The 15,922-nt window shown below is 41.5% G+C and overlaps 1 protein-coding gene and 1 non-coding gene across 3 annotated transcripts in view; both read left to right on the top strand.

Annotated features, from left to right (window-relative positions):
- Window positions 1-15,922, top strand: part of plb1 (phospholipase B1) — a 168,507-nt gene that overhangs the window by 139,281 nt on the left and 13,304 nt on the right. For both annotated transcript variants that reach the window (XM_043687221.1, XM_043687220.1), the window contains exons 51-55: window positions 1,473-1,553; window positions 2,658-2,723; window positions 6,263-6,354; window positions 9,573-9,654; window positions 10,203-10,307. In XM_043687221.1, coding sequence (XP_043543156.1) covers window positions 1,473-1,553; window positions 2,658-2,723; window positions 6,263-6,354; window positions 9,573-9,654; window positions 10,203-10,307 — 426 coding nt within the window. The remainder of the gene's footprint in view (window positions 1-1,472; window positions 1,554-2,657; window positions 2,724-6,262; window positions 6,355-9,572; window positions 9,655-10,202; window positions 10,308-15,922) is intronic.
- LOC122548701 lies at window positions 15,724-15,842 on the top strand. The gene has a single exon (XR_006311315.1). It is a non-coding gene; the product is annotated as a 5S ribosomal RNA (ribosomal RNA).

Here is a 15,922-nt window from a genome sequence, read left to right as displayed (position 1 = left end):
AAGATATAAAAGAGACCTAAGGGGCAACTTTTTCACGCAGAGGGTGGTACGTGTATGGAATGAGCTGCCAGAGGATGTGGTGGAGGCTGGTATAATTGCAACATTTAAGAGGCATTTGGATGTGTATATGAATAGGAAGGGTTTGGAGGGATATGGGCCAGGTGCTGGCAGGTGGAACTAGATTGGGTTGGGATATCTGGTCGGCATGGACGGGTTGGACTGAAGGGTCTGTTTCCATGCTGTACATCTCTATGACTCTATGAGAAGGAAAAGATTTAAAAGGGACCTGAGAGGCAACGTTTTCACACAGAGGATGATGTGTAAATGGAACAAGCTCAGTGGTAGAGGCAGGTACAATTACAACATTTAAAAGCCATTTTGACAGGTACACGAATAGGAAAGGTTTCGAAGGATATGGGCAAAGGCAGGCAAACGGGACTAGTTTAGTTTAAGAAACCTGGTCAGCATGATCAAGTTGGGCCGAAGGGCCTTTTCTTTGCATTATAACTTTATGATGGTCATACCATTTGGATGTCAAGAGGCAGTTGTTCAATTGTCTTTAGTTGAAGATGGTTAATGCCTGACATGTGTGTGATGGAAATGTTACTTGTCACTTGTCAACCCAAGCTCGGACCTTGTCCGGCTTTGCAGCATTTGGACATGGACTACTTCAGTATCTGGGGAGTCATGTGTGCACTTTGTGGCAAACCAGTTAACAATATAATAAAAGCGGCAAGTGTTTGAAATGTTCATGAAAAAGTAACCCAAAACACTCCTTTTGAATAAGCTGGTGTTCTTCTGACTTTTTTTGTAAAAAGTGTCAATCAGACCCCAAATTCAGAACTGAAGTTTTCCATTATTTCACATCTTTTGATCTTGTCCAAATCAATATGTGACCATTGAAACACTTCATCAAAGAAAGGTTACAACTTCATGGAGGGGGTATGAGGGTGGTCCAAGAGGACATAAGGAATATGAGAGGGATTTGGGAGGGCATGGAGAAGTTATGGCATATGATAATGCATGAAGACGGCATCAGGGATGTAATGAGACACAGGAGAGCTTTGTGTTCTGGATAGGTTTGAGAGAGCTAGAAGGTCCAACAGTCTTTAAGACAACTGGTTCCAGACATCTAAGGAAAGTCCAACATGCCTTCGCACCTATCTGCCTGAGGTGCACCTCTGAAGGCAGTTGGGCAGACTCCATTCTGCCTCTGACTCCTCAGAGAGAGCAACAGGATCTCCTATAAAAGAGGTGTCTATTCGATCAAGAGGTATTTTCCCTCCTCAACCTCACTACCTCCTCCATGAATACCCTGCCTGAAGTATCAAGTTTCTGTATGGTGGGTCAGATTGGGACCTGAAAGGAGCCAGAAACTGGTTTCTTCACTGAAAGAATGAAAATGAGGAGACCTGGAACATCATTGGGAATGAAAATCAAAATTTAAATAAAACTCTTCTTTGTTCATTTAGGAAATCAATTTTAAGCAGGACTGGAAAGTAATCACCCTTTTCATTGGAGCCAATGATCTCTGCGAGTACTGTAAGAATAAGGTAGGGCTCTCCATTATGTTTATATCCTGTTTAATGACATATTCTCGTTAATATTTTAAACAGGACATCGAATTTGCAATTTTTGTGAAGATTTGTAGCTCACGTTGAAGTTCAAGTGTCAGTTTTTTCACTGAGTTGGCAGGTTTGTTTCCAGACATTTCATCACCATGCTAGGTAACATCACCAATGAGCCTCTGGTGAAATGCTGGTGTTCTGTCCCGCTTTCTATTTATGTGTCTTGGTCTCTTAAGGTGGGTGATATCCTTTCTGGTTCTTTTTCTCAGAGGACCCCATTTACCAATCTTTTAGCCTATTTCTTTACCAAAATTCATGGTTGAGATAGACAGATTTTTAATCAGTAAGTGAACTGAGGGTTATGGGGAAAAAGCAGGAAAGTGGAATTGAGGTTTATCACACATCAGTCATGATCACATCGAATCATGGTGCAGCCTTGGTGGGCTGAATGGCCTACTACTTCGCCTATGTCGTATGGTCTTGATAAAGTCATATCAAGAAAACATATATAGGATTGTTTCAAATATGAGTGAATTCTTTCAACTAACAGCATTAAAAATAATTTAACTGGCCACATATCACAGTTTTGTCTATGGAATCATATTGGACACAAATTACCTGCCATATTTGCCTACAGAACAATAGGAGCCACACTTCAACAATAATTAGATGGCTGCAAAATACTTTGAAATGTGCAAAGAATGTGAGCAGCATTATTTAAATGCAAGTGGACGTGTGATATGTGCCAGAAATTTGTATCCATGAAGTTTTCTGCCTATAACTCTTTGCCAAGCAGATATAAGACTTCAGACCAAGACTGGGGACGGAAAGATTTTATTTGAAATATTTCTCTTTGAAGATTGAAGGGGGAATCTTCTTTATCAGTAACTTTCAGTATAGAACTTATATTGTACATAGAGGCTTCAGTGTGACATCTCCTTGAAAGAAAACAATTTAAACAAACTGTTGAATCTCTGAAGAATAAAATGCAACAGAGGGCACATATTTCCGTAACAACTTGATTTCCAGGTCCAGATTCATTCTTATCCCCATAACAGGAAGGTAGTAATTCCTTTTATGTTTTTGCAGGAAGTGTATTCTGCAGATAGTTACGTGAAACATATTGAGGAGGCACTGGATATACTTCACCAACAGGTAAAGGGGAAATGAGAGCTGATCCAAGGTCTTTGCTTCTCTCTGAAGTGATTCAGACATGAAAGAATGAGCCTCTTTGACATTTCACCCTCTTGATGCACTTATAGGCAGAGGGAAAATCACAATCATACAAACATGCCAATATGCCACGACACTGTGCCACTGGTACCCTTTAGCTGAAACACAAACATAATGTTCTTTGCAATTTATGATTCAGGACCTAATACTATTTGATAATCTTGTTCAAACGTTTACGTGGCTTCTTTCATGATTTAGATTAGATTAGATTACATTAGATTACATTACAGTGTGGAAACATTTGGACTGTGGGAGGAAACCGGAGCACCCGGAGGAAACCCACGCAGACACGGGGAGAACGTGCAAACTCCACACAGTCAGTCGCCTAAGGCGGGAATTGAACCCGGGTCTCAGGCGCTGTGAGGCAGCAGTGCTAACCACTGTGCCACCGTCTATTCTTGTGTTATGGAGCATCTCCTTCTAATCCTGCCACCAGCCCTCCCACCCCACTGACTGTGCTTCTGCTCATACTATCTAAAGAATGTGAGATAATTTTAGCCAGGCCGTTTCAGACATTAGTCCATATGCCAGGAAGGGTTTGAGCAGGTGCTCTGGCTATTGCATGCAGCTCCCAATCCATGTTGGTGTCCAATATGTTAATAGATTCTCGGCAGATAGAACTCTCCGGAGATAATGCTGACAGTACAGAGATAATGCTGACTGAAGCTGTCTCTTCAAGCCTTCTTTTCAGCCATCACCAGTCACTTCAAATAGCAGTGAAAAATGCTTTTGATAACACCTCCTAAACATTACTGGTTGTAGATTATCTAAAGTAAAACGTAGTAAACCCAGTCTAAAGATATTTTTTTCAGTCACTATTAATATACATTAGATGTTACATTCCTAATTCGATGTCAGATCTCCTTGAATAAAAGCAGACACAGCTTTAATTTGTTGCTAAATTCCATTTGACCTTGTTTTGTCCCAGCAAAATAAATATTTTTCTTGCCAATTAAATCTTGTTTGATTCTATTTCTGGAGTGCTTGAGCAATTGTTTACTCCCTGTAAAACCATTTTCGTAGTACAATTTCTTCTTGCACCGCTTGTTTTTTTTCCCCAATAAAATATGTTCTCATTTATAAAGTTTGTTCAAGTACATCACACTGTAACAAATTAGTACGCATAGTGCATCTCAAATCAATTTGGTTACAAACAGTGCACTGCACTCATAACAACAAAGACCAGGAGTGCGGGGTTAATATGTTCCTGTAATGGCTAAAGATAGGACCTAGACTGGAAAACCCTGGTTGTCAAGGAGCATAGAGGTTAGGATTAAGATATCAAGAAGGTTATGGCAAAAAAAACAAGGATTTAATACATCAGAATCCCTAAAGGAGTATAAGAAGGAAGTTAGGAAACCTAAGTGTATGAGAAAGCATTGCAGGTAGAATAAGGGAAACCCCAAAGGCTTTTAAAAATATAATAAGAGCAAGAGTATATCGTGGGCTCATTAGGTGCCATTGAGGTAATCTGTGTGGACCTGTGAGGCATGAACATAGTCTTCATTGAATACTTTGTGTCAGTCTCTACATTGAAAAAGGTTGATGCAGGTAGAGACGAAAGGATGGAGAACTGTAAAATATTCGGAGAAATTAACATAAATAGAGACAGAAGGTACAGGCGAGTTTAGCAATCTTGATAATCTGTCGGCCCAGATGAGATATATGCCAGGTTGTTGAGGGAGGAGATTTCAAGGACCCTGACAATAATTGTCACAGGTGAGGTGTCCAGGGACTGGAGGGATGCTAACATTGGCCCATTATTACAAAAGGGAGGAAGAGATAGACCAGCAAATGATAGGCCAGTTAGCTTAACCTTATTGGTGGGGATGTTGTTAGAAAGAATTCTCAAGAACAGAATATATCTGCACTTGGAGAGACAATTATTATTCAGGATAGTCATCATGGATTTGTTGTGGGACGTTGTGTTTCACAAATTTTATCAAATGTTCTCTGAGAAGGTAACCAGGAGTGTTGATGAGGGTAATGCATTTGATGTGATATACGTGGACTTGAGCAAGGGTTTTGATAAGTCCTTCAAGGCAGACTAGTCATGAAAATAAGAGCCCATGGGATGTTAGGCAAATTGGCACAATGTATCCAAAATTGGCAGAGTGGCCAGAAGTGAAGGGTGATGGTAGAAGGATGTTTCTGCGACTGAAAGTTTCTTTCTGGTGGGGTTCTGCAAGACAGCATTGGGGCCTATTCTGTTTGTGGTGGACGTTAATGGTTTAGACTTAAATGTGAGGAGCGATGATAAAGAATGTGCCTGTGACATGAAAATTGGTGGGATGGTAAATAGTGAGGAGGCTAGCTGTAAACTGTAGGAGTTCATCAACAGGCTGGTCAGCTGGGCAGAGCTGTGGCAAATTGAATTCAACCCAGAAAGTGTGAGGAAATGCCCTTAGGGAGAGCTAACAAGGCAAAGGATTGCACTATGAATAGCAGGACCCTGGGAAGCACTGAAAATCTTTAGGAACCTTGGTGTGCATTTCCACAGATCGCTGAAGGTAGCAGGTTAGGTAGATAAGAGAAAGCGAGGACTGCAGGTGCTTGAGATCAGAGTTGAAAGTGTGGTGCTGGAAAAGCACAGCAAGTCAGGCAGCATCCAAGGAGCAGGAGAATCGATGTTTCAGACATATACCCTTCATTAGGAATTCCAGGTGAAGGGCTTTTGCCTGAAACATTCACTCCCCTGCTCTGCGGATGCTGCCTGACTTGCTGTGCTTTTCCAGCACCACACTCTCGAGGTTAGGTAGATAAGGTGGTTATGGGATACTTGCCTTTTTTAGCCAAGGCATAGAATACAAAAGCCGGGACATTATGCTGCAACTGTATAAAATGCTGGTTGGGCCATAACTGGAGTACTGTGTGATATTGTGGTCACTACATTATAAGAAGGATGTGATTGTTGGAGAAGATTCAGAGATTTACCAAGATGCAACCTGGGCTATGAGGAAAGATTGGGGCTGTTTTCTTTGAAGCAGCAACATCTTGGAGGGGACTTGATAGAGGTGTATAAGTTATGAAGGGCACAGATAGGGTGGCTAGGAAGGCACTTCTTTTCATTAGTAAATGGGTCACTGAATGGTGGGTCCAGATTTAAGAGTAGAAGTAGAAAGTATGAGGGTAGGTGTTGAGTAGAAATCAGAGAGTGGTGGGTGTCTGGAACTTACTGCCTGAAAGGATTGCGGAGTCAGAAACTCTTATAATGTTTAAGCAGTGTTTAGATATTCACTTGCATTGCCATAATCTCCAGGGCTGTGGGCAGTTTGCCCCTGCCATGCTGGAAACCAGTAAGAATGCAATAATTTAAGTTTCACAATTCTGATGATGATGATCATGACCTTGGGTTGTGTGGCAATCAGAGTATTAGGCTGGAAGAATCTGTGTATTATGGTTCTAAAATGTATTATTCGTCCTTTGTGTATTTTTCTGCCTTTAATTACTCATTAAAACAGGTACCGAGAGCTTTTATAAATATGGTGCAAATTCTGGAAATGAGTGGTCTTCGAAGACTAAAGAATACAATTGGCTGTGCATTATTACAGAAGTAAGTGGCAACAATTTCTTTCATTTGAATCGAGTACAGTTGAAGCACGGGTGTAAGAATAAAGCATTGAGCAGCTCTGTTATTGACTCACCACAGCCCACACAAAAAAAACAAGAATTCAGGAAATCACTAAGCAACATATCAGCTTTGCAATAATATTGCATTGAAAGATTGTTGCAATGAAATGCCTCTATGGGTATATATACTTCAAGACAAGAGAGGATTTGGTTTTCTAATTTTGCACCAAAATTTGTATTAAAGTAAGTTAAAGTGATAAAGAATCCTAAGTAAGATTGAAATAAAACAAGAGAAATTAAGATGAGTTCAGAATGGGAGAGAAGCAAAGATTGAAGAAACTTTCTTACTTTATCTGTGGAACAGAACAAACATCAGATTCCATAATTGATAGTATCCCTTTGCTGAACCATATTCTTTCTTCCTGAACATTATCAGTTGGTCCCATTGCTACTCAATTAGTTTATTGCATTCTGAATACATTTTTGATGTGTTATCTACTTCAGCATCAACAGTCACAGCACTTCACTTTGACTGGATGCCATTCCTTGCAGTGAGTTGGAGATTTGTGGTCAATAGAAATGTTAGGATTATGTCCTGATCTTTAAGAATAGATTATACAACTTTAATACATTACTTGGAGATGCCGGTGTTGGAATGGGGTGTACAAAGTTAAAAATCAAACAATCAAAAATCTATAGTCCAACAGATTTAATTGGAAGCACAGTAGCTTTCGGAGCACTGCTCCTTCATCAGGTGATTGTGGAGGACACAAATCTAAGGCACCGAATTTATAGCTAAAATTTAGTGTGATGTAACTGCCTGTGTGTGTGTGTGTGTAGGAGTGTCTGTGTGTGTGTGTGTGTGTATAGTGCAATGACGGCCACCTGTAAAGTGACATGAACCCAAGGTCCCGGTTGAGGCCCTCCCTATGGGTACCGAACTTAGCTATCAGCCTCTGCTCGGCCACTTTTCGCCCCACCCCAGACACTTTTTAGATTAGAATCAATCTAAGCATCATGGCATAGACAGAGAACACAGGGGGCTAACACCTTCAACACAGTGGGCGGCACAGTGGCACAGTGGTTAGCACTGCTGCCTCACAGCGCCAGAGACCTGGGTTCAATTCCCGCCTCAGGCGACTGACAGTGTGGAGTCTGCACGTTCTCCCCGTGTCTGCATGGGTTTCCTCTGGGTGCTCCGGTTTCCTCCCACAGTCCAAAGATGTGCAGGTCAGGTGAATTGGTCATGCTAAATTGCCCGTAGTGTTAGGTAAGGGTAAATGTAGGGGTATGGGTGGGTTGCACTTCGGCAGGGCGTTGCGGACTTGTTGGGCCGAAGGGCCTATTTCCACACTGTAAGTGATCTAATCTGATCTGATCTAATCTAATCTAATATTGTCTAGCTAACACCCATTGTTACAGCTAAGCTGAGAATGCAACTTTTTAAAAAAAGGTTTTGTGATTTACACATGAAAAAAGTGAAACTATCATGATATTCGAACAAATGAAAGACTCAACAGACAATCAAGGTATTTTTCAATGTATAATTTCAGTTACACCACACTGTAAATTTTTGCTATAAATTCTGTGCCTTAGATTTGTGCCCTCTACAATCAGGTAAAAACAATGAGCTGCAGATGCTGGAAACCAGATCCTGGAAAAGTGGTGCTTGAAAAGCACAGCAGTTCAGGCAGCATCCGATGAGCAGTAAAATCGCGTTTAGGGCAAAAGCTATTCCTGATGAAGGGCTTTTGCCTGAAACATCGATTTTACTGCTCATCGGATGCTGCCTGAACTGCTGTGATTTTCCAGCACCACTAATCCAGCCCTCTACAATCACCTGATGAAGGAGCGGCGCTCAGAAAGCTAGTGTGCTTCCAATTAAACCGGTTGGACTATAACCTGGTGTTGTGTGATTTTTAACTTAATACATTACAGTAGATAAAGTTTAAAAACTCCCTCATTCCCTCACCAGCACTGTTGGAGCTCTTTGACAAGGCCTTTGACAAAGTTCTGCATGGTAGACTAGTTAGTAAAGTTAGATCTCATGGAATCCAGGGGGACCTTGCTAATTTGATATGAATTTGGTTGCAAGGTAGGAGACAGAGGGTGTTGGTAGAGGGTTCTTGTTCAGACTAGATGCTTGTGACCAGCAATATTCCGCAAGAATCAGTGCGGAGTCCACTATTGCTAGCCATTTATATAAATGATTTGGATTAGAATGTAGGAAGTATGGTTAGTATGCTTGCTAATTACACTAAAATTGGTGGTAGAGTGGACAAGAAAGAAGGCTATCTAAGTGTACAACAGGATCTTGATCAACTGGGCCAGTGGGCCAAGGAATGGCAGATGGAGTTTAATTTAGATAAATATGAGGTGTTACATTTTGATAAGACAACCAGGGCAGGACTTATACAGTTAATGGGGTGCCCTGGGGAATATCGTTGAACAAAGAGACCTAGAGGTGCAGGTATGAAGTTTCTTGAAAGTGGCATCACAGGTAGACAGGGAGGTGAAGAAGACATTTGGCATGCTGGCCGTCACTGGATACAGGAGTTGGGATGTCATGTTACAGCCATACATGACATTGGTAAGGCCACATTTGGAGTACTGCATACAATTCTGGTTGCCCTGCAAAAGGAAGGATGTTATTAAACTGGAAAGGGTGCGAAAAAAGAATTACAACAATGTTACTGAGACTGGAGGGTTTGAGTAATAAGGAGAGGCTGGAATGGCTGGGGCTTCTTTTCCTGAAGCATAGGAGGCTAATGGGTGACCTTATAGAGGTTTATATTGTGGAGCACAGATAAGGTAAATAGCAAAGTACTTTTTTCTAGGGTAGTAGAATTCAAAACTAGAGAGCATAGGTTTAAAAGGTGAGAGGGAAAGATTTAAAAGGAACCCGAGGGGCAACTTTTTTACACAGAGACTAATGCATGGCTGGAACAGACTGCCAGAAGAAGTGATGGAGGCTGGTACAATTACAACATCTAAAATACATTTGGACAGGTACATTGATAGGAAAGGTTTAGAGGGATATGGGCCAAATACAGGCAAATAGGACTCGTTCAGTTTAGGAAATCTAGTCGTCATGGACAAGTTGGGCTGAAAGGTCTGTTTCTGTGCTATATGACTCTATGACTGTCTACTGTTTTCCGAAAAATATTTATTTGTTTCTGTGTTGTTGTTTGTTTTACACAGACATATTTGTCCTTGCTTTTTAAACCCAAGAGAAAATTCTTCTGAGTTACATGAGATTATGAGAGTTAACAAAGACTATCAGGTCTGTGCATGTTTTTGGTAATATTCAAATTAGTAGCAGAAGGTCCTTATTTAACTTTTTTATCAAACTTTGTAGATTTGCAATGTGGGTATTAATATAACTAGCTGCTACATAAGCCATTTTTTGAAATGTAACCTGTTTAATTAGAATTTTGTGTTTCTTCTTCAGTTTTAGAATTTTCAAAGGGCACATAATGGTTTGACAGTAAAATGCTCACAGTCTATTCCCAAGTATCAGCTACTATGGCTGGAAAGGCAACACTGTCAGATTCTAACTTGAGAACTCTGGTTGTAACAGGACATAACAGGGACAAATGGGGAAAAAGAACTTACTTCTGTGTTAAAACTTAAAAAGGGAGGTTAGCATTCAGCCTATTCAACCACAGTTCTTGCTTCTCTGGGAATTAATGAGGTGGTGTCTGGATTGAAGTTAAAAATAACCTGGGTCTAGTATTCTTTCAATTATTTTTATTCAAGTGATAAGAGAAGTGCTGCATCAATTATTCCTTTGCTAAATAATGTGAACTACCATTTATTTTCTTTATTCAGACCAAATTGACTGCATTAATTTATAGTGGAAAATATGACACGAATGAAGAGTTCACCGTTGTGTTGCAGCCCTATTTTACAAACACAATTGTTCCATTAAACAGTGTAAGTTTAATTTTATTGGTTTTACTTTATCACATTGGCCTGGAGTTATGAATTTTGACAATAGTCATCGATCCCTGTGTCATTCTGGGTGCAGGTTTTATGTTATGCTCAAGTTCCTGCGTAAAGCATTCCTACATTGCAACAGGGTTCACTCTTGCATTGGCTGTAATGTATTTGGGGGGGGGGGGGTGGAATCTTAAGGTCATGACAGACTCCATTTGAAATGCAAATCCTTTTTCTTTCTGGGCCGATTGCACTGCTTCACCTCAGCTCTGTGGCGCAATTGGTCAATGTGTGTAGCTGTTAACCAAAAGATTGGCAGTTTGAGATTGCCCAGGGCAATGTTTACACTGACTTTACCCTCTCAGCATTTATGGGCTGATGTGGTAGTGTGCTTACCTCTGAGCGAGGAGGCTTGGATTCCAGTCCTACTTGCACCACAGGTATACAATAAGTTTTCAAAACAAGTTAATTAGAAAATATCAGAACAATCCCAGGAATTTATTGCTTTTGGAAATAATGATTTAATATCATATGCTTCTTCTCACTGTGCAAAAGAGTTTTTGGTACAATTTGAGATGTGACAGACAGCAGCAGCTTTTTTCGGTCATTTTGCCTGTTATGACCCGGACATTGCAAATTGATAGATGTGCATTTCTCCGCAGCTTTTAAATGGATTGGTCCACCACTGCCTGATGATGTTCAGGAGATCAATAGATGGGATCCCTAAAAATCTACAACCTTTTCATACCTTCTATAAATTCTTCAACAGTGACCAGACAGTCCAAAATTTAGACTAGGACACCTGATTCTGTCCTTAGAGGCTATTTAAATAGAATAGAATAGCTTTTGTCACATGCACTCAAATGAGTGCAGTGAAAAGTGTGTAATGTCATACCTCAGTGCCACCTTAAGTACAGGGCACCTAGGTTCAGATACTTTAAGTGTTGTCATGGAATTGAAATAATAAAAAGAAAGATTTGCATGGGAATACAGAGTTTAAAAGTCCTGGATGAGAATAAAGAGTGTCTATAAAGTACTCAAGTTATAGTCCTCATAGTCCTTTTCCAACATAGGTCCATGCCAATTGGGCTTCAGAACACAAGGCCATGCTGTCTCCATGCGCTCGCCTCCATACAGGACTCGCTCTGCTATTGCTGTTAGACTCAGCCCATGCTCGCTCTGCTCCCGCCTGGGCTCCGGCCATGACTCCTCTCCCTTTCTCCTGCCTCCATTATCCAGGTAGGGTAGGGTTGTTAAAGAAGTTAGGGGGGAGAGGGCTTGAGGAAAAACTGCTGCAAAGAGACAAAAAAAAGAAAGAGAAAGAAAAGGAACTGGCAATTGGAGAGTCTTATTCTGCTGCCATCTTGAATATTCCTATTCAACTTCAGGCAAAAAAGAGATTGTGGCTCCAAATGTGTCTCTTTCATAAAGGAGAATGATCTCAGTATTTCTGATGAAGTAACAAAAAGGGGCGAGCAGTGCATTGAGATATGTATGTTTAAGCTACTGTCTAATTCCTTTTTAAAAATAATTAAGAATTCTGCTAACCAACATAAATTAAGAACCAGAAATGGGTTGGTACATTCTTTAATGTCTGACATTCTGTGACGAACAAGGCAATATATTATACCCTGGACCACAATCATGCTATCTGAAACCCAATCGGTAAATCTCTTGTCGTTAGCAATTGTTTCTGCTGCGAGTGAGTTAATGTTAGTAAGCTTGACAGTTGCTTGTGAAGTTTTTAAAAAAAACTACAAAAACCCCTATAAGTTATCAGCTATTTACAGCCCTATGTCTGCCAACCATGATGCTATTTTAAACTAATCCCATCTACCTAAACATAGTTCTTATCCCTCTGTCCCCTGCTTGTTCATCTGTCTTTCCAAATGCCTCCTAAGGTGGATAGCCAAGTCTTTTTTCTAGGGTGGGGGAATCTCAAATTAGAGGGCATAGGTTAAATGTAAGAGGGAAAAGATTTTAAAAAGGACCTGAGAGTTAACCTTTTCATGCATAGGGTGGTGCATGTATGGAACGAGTGCCAGGGGAAATGGTGAGGTTGGGACAATTGCAACATTTAAAAGGCATCTGAATGGGTATATGAATATGAAAGGTTTAGAGGGATATGGCCCAAATGTTGGAAAATTGGACTAGATCAAATAGGAAAGTTGGCACGTCTGATTGGTGCAGACAAGTTGGACTGAAGGGTCTGTTTCTGTGCTGTATGACTCTATGACACTAAAACTGTGCTATCATATCAGGTTCTACTACCTCCCCTGAGAGTGCATTCCAGACACCTACCACCCTCTGTGTAAAACACCTTTTCTTTGCACATCTCCTTTAACCTCTTACCTCAAGCTTATGCCTGCTCGTATATGATATTTCCTAGGAAAAAGACTCAATGTGCACCTTACCTATGCTACTAATAATTTTATTATTTTTATCAAGCTGTCCTTCAGCCCCTGATGTTCTAGCAAGAAAAATCTAGGTTTTTTTCAACCTCTCCTTATAGCGAATACACTATAATCCAGGCAACATGCTGGTGAATCTCTTCTGCACGCTTTGGAAAAAGCCACGACATCCACCTATAGTGCAGTGTCCAGAACTGAGCACAATACTCTGAATATAGCCTGAGCAAAGTCATATATAGTTGCAACACGATTTGCCAACATTTAGACTCATTGTCTCTACAGGTGAAGGCAAGCATGCCATACGCCGCCTTTACCATCTTGTCAATTGTGTTACTATTTTCAGGGAGCTACGGACTTGGACCCAAGATCCCTCTGTATATCAATGCTCCTAAGGGTCTGGCCATTTACAGTATACAGCATTCCTCTTCCACTTTACCTTCTAAAATGCATTACCTCACTCTTGTTTTGATTAAACTCCATCTGCCATTTCTCTGCCCAACTTTCCAGCTGATCTATATCCTGCTGCATCCTTTAGTATCCTTCCTTACTATCCACAACTCCACCAATCCAAACTTACTAAACAGACTACCTACATTTTCATCCAAATTATTTATATATATTACAAACAACAGAGATGTAAGCACTGATCATTGCAGAACACACTGGTCATAGATCTCCATTTAGAAAAACACCCCTCCACAACTACCTCTGTCTTCTATGGCCAAGCCAATTTTGTATCCAACTTGCCAACTCACCATGGATTCCAAACAATTTGTTCTTCAGGACCAGCTTACCGTGAGGGACCTTATTAAATGCTTTAATAAAGTCCATGGAGACATCCATTGCCTCCCCTCATCAATCATCAATGTCATTTCCTCAAAAAACTCAATCACGTTGTGCAACAAAACTTCAGCTGCATAAAGCCATGCTGACTAATAAGTCTATTCTTCTCTACACACAAGTAAATCCTACCTAAAGATCTTCTCCAATAGTTTCCCTAAACACTGATGAATGGCCATCTGGCCTGTAATTTCCTGGGTTATCCCTGTCGCCCTTCTGGGATTCACCTGTGGCTGAAGATGATACAAAGATCTCTGTTAAGGCCCTAGCAATCTCTTGCCTTGCCTCCTTCAGTATCCTGGGAGGCCCTGGAGACTCACCTACCTTAATGTTTTTCAAGATACCTAACACCACCTTCTCCTCCATATTGATATACCCCAGAGTCAACAAACCCTTCTCTAAATTTACCATCCCTAGTACTCTCTCGCTCCTAATATACATACAAAATACCTCCAGATTCTCCTTAATCCTATTTGCCTAGGACATGACCCAGTCTGGACCTCCTAATTTCTTTTAAGTTTTTAAAGTTATTTTCTTCTTTCTTTATACACCTCAAAGGCCTTGTTTGATTTCAGTGTCTGAACCCTTACATATGCTTCTTTTTTCTTTTTGACTCATCTTTTAATACCTCTTGTTATCCAAAGTTCCCAAAGCTTGGCAACCATCCCACAAAAACATGCTGATCCTGAATTCTGGTCAACTAGCTTTTAGAATACTCCCACATGTTAGATGCAAATTTACCTTCAAACAACCATCCCTGATCCAATTTTACCAGTTTCTACCTAAATACTGTTGTAATTAGTCTTCCGTATTTTAGCACTTTCACCTGAGAATCAATAGACAATACACAATAGGTGCAGGAGTAGGCCATTCAGCCCTTCGAGCATGCACTGCCATTCAACATGATCATGGCTGATCATTCCTAATCAGTATCCTGTTCCTGCCTTATCTCCATAACCCTTGATTCCACTATCTTTGAGAGCTCTATCCAACTCTTTCTTAAATGAATCCAGAGACTGGGCCTCCACTGCCCTCTGGGGCAGAGCATTCCACACAGCCACCACTCTCTGGGTGAACAAGTTTCTCCTCATCTCTGTCCTAAATGATCTACCCCGTATTTTTAAGCTGTGTCCTCAGGTTCGGTACTCACCCATCAGCGGAAACATGTTTCCTGCCTCCAGAATGTCCAACCCTTTAATAATCTTATATGTCTCAATCAGATCCCCTCTCAGTCTTCTAAACTCAAGGGTACACAAGCCCAGTCGCTCCAGTCTTTCAGTGTAAGGTAATCCCGCCATTCCAAGAATTGACCTCGTGAACCTACGCTGCATTCCCCCAATAGCCAGAATGTCTCTCCTCAAATTTGGAGACCAGAACTGCACACAGTACTCCAGGTGTGGTCTCACCAGGGCCCTGTACAGCTGCAGAAGGACCTCTTTGCTTCTATACTCAATCCCTCTTGTTATGAAGGCCAGCATGCTATTAGCCTTCTTCACTACCTGCTGTACCTGCATGCTTACCTTCATTGAGTGGTGTACAAGAACCCCCAGATCTCTCTGTACTGCCCCTTTACCTAAATTGATTCCACTTAGGTGGTAATCTGCCTTCCTGTTCTTGCCACCAAAGTGGATAACCATACATTTATCCACATTAAACTGCATCTGCCATGCATCTGACCACTCACCCAACCTGTCCAGGTCACCCTGTAATCTCCTAACATCCTCATCACATTTCACCCTGCCACCCAGCTGATGAAATTTGCGAATGTTATTGCTAATACCATCTTGTATATCCTGAAGATAGATTGTAAAAAGCTGCGGTCCCAGTACTGATCCGTGCGGTACCCCACTGGTCAGTGCCTGGCATTCCGAAATGGAGGGGTGGAGGAGTGTGGAAGGATGAGAGAATGCAGGCTGCGGCCCTATGAAGCAGGGGGAGGGCTTGCAGTTGGCCTGTGTGGGGATGTGGGAGACTACAGGAGCCTGGTGGGCAAGGGCTGGCCTGAAAGGCAGCTGGAGGGACGGAGGGAGGGAAGCACGCACGGAGGAGGAAGAGCAAAGAGAAAAGAGAAAAAAAAGCCAAAGGGGATAAAGAGAAAGAGCAACAAAGAAAATGTGGCTGGCCAGCACGCCATGAAGTAGGGAGAAAAGGCAGGGGCCAGCCCCTACGGCCATACTAGTCTGAAAACGCCCGATCACGTCTGATCTCGGAAGCTAAGCAGACTCAGGCCTGGGTAGTACTTGGATGGGAGACCGCCTGGGAATACCAGGTGCAGTAGGCTTTTTCCGCCAGCAGTGGCTGCTCAAGTCACCCCTCTGCACTTGCCTTGTGCCAGGCAATGGAGCGGCAGGTTATTTCTGC

Source organism: Chiloscyllium plagiosum, chromosome 3 (assembly GCF_004010195.1).
Source record: "Chiloscyllium plagiosum isolate BGI_BamShark_2017 chromosome 3, ASM401019v2, whole genome shotgun sequence".
Classification (NCBI taxonomy): Eukaryota; Metazoa; Chordata; class Chondrichthyes; order Orectolobiformes; family Hemiscylliidae; genus Chiloscyllium; species Chiloscyllium plagiosum.
This window is presented reverse-complemented; position numbering and strand designations above follow the sequence as displayed.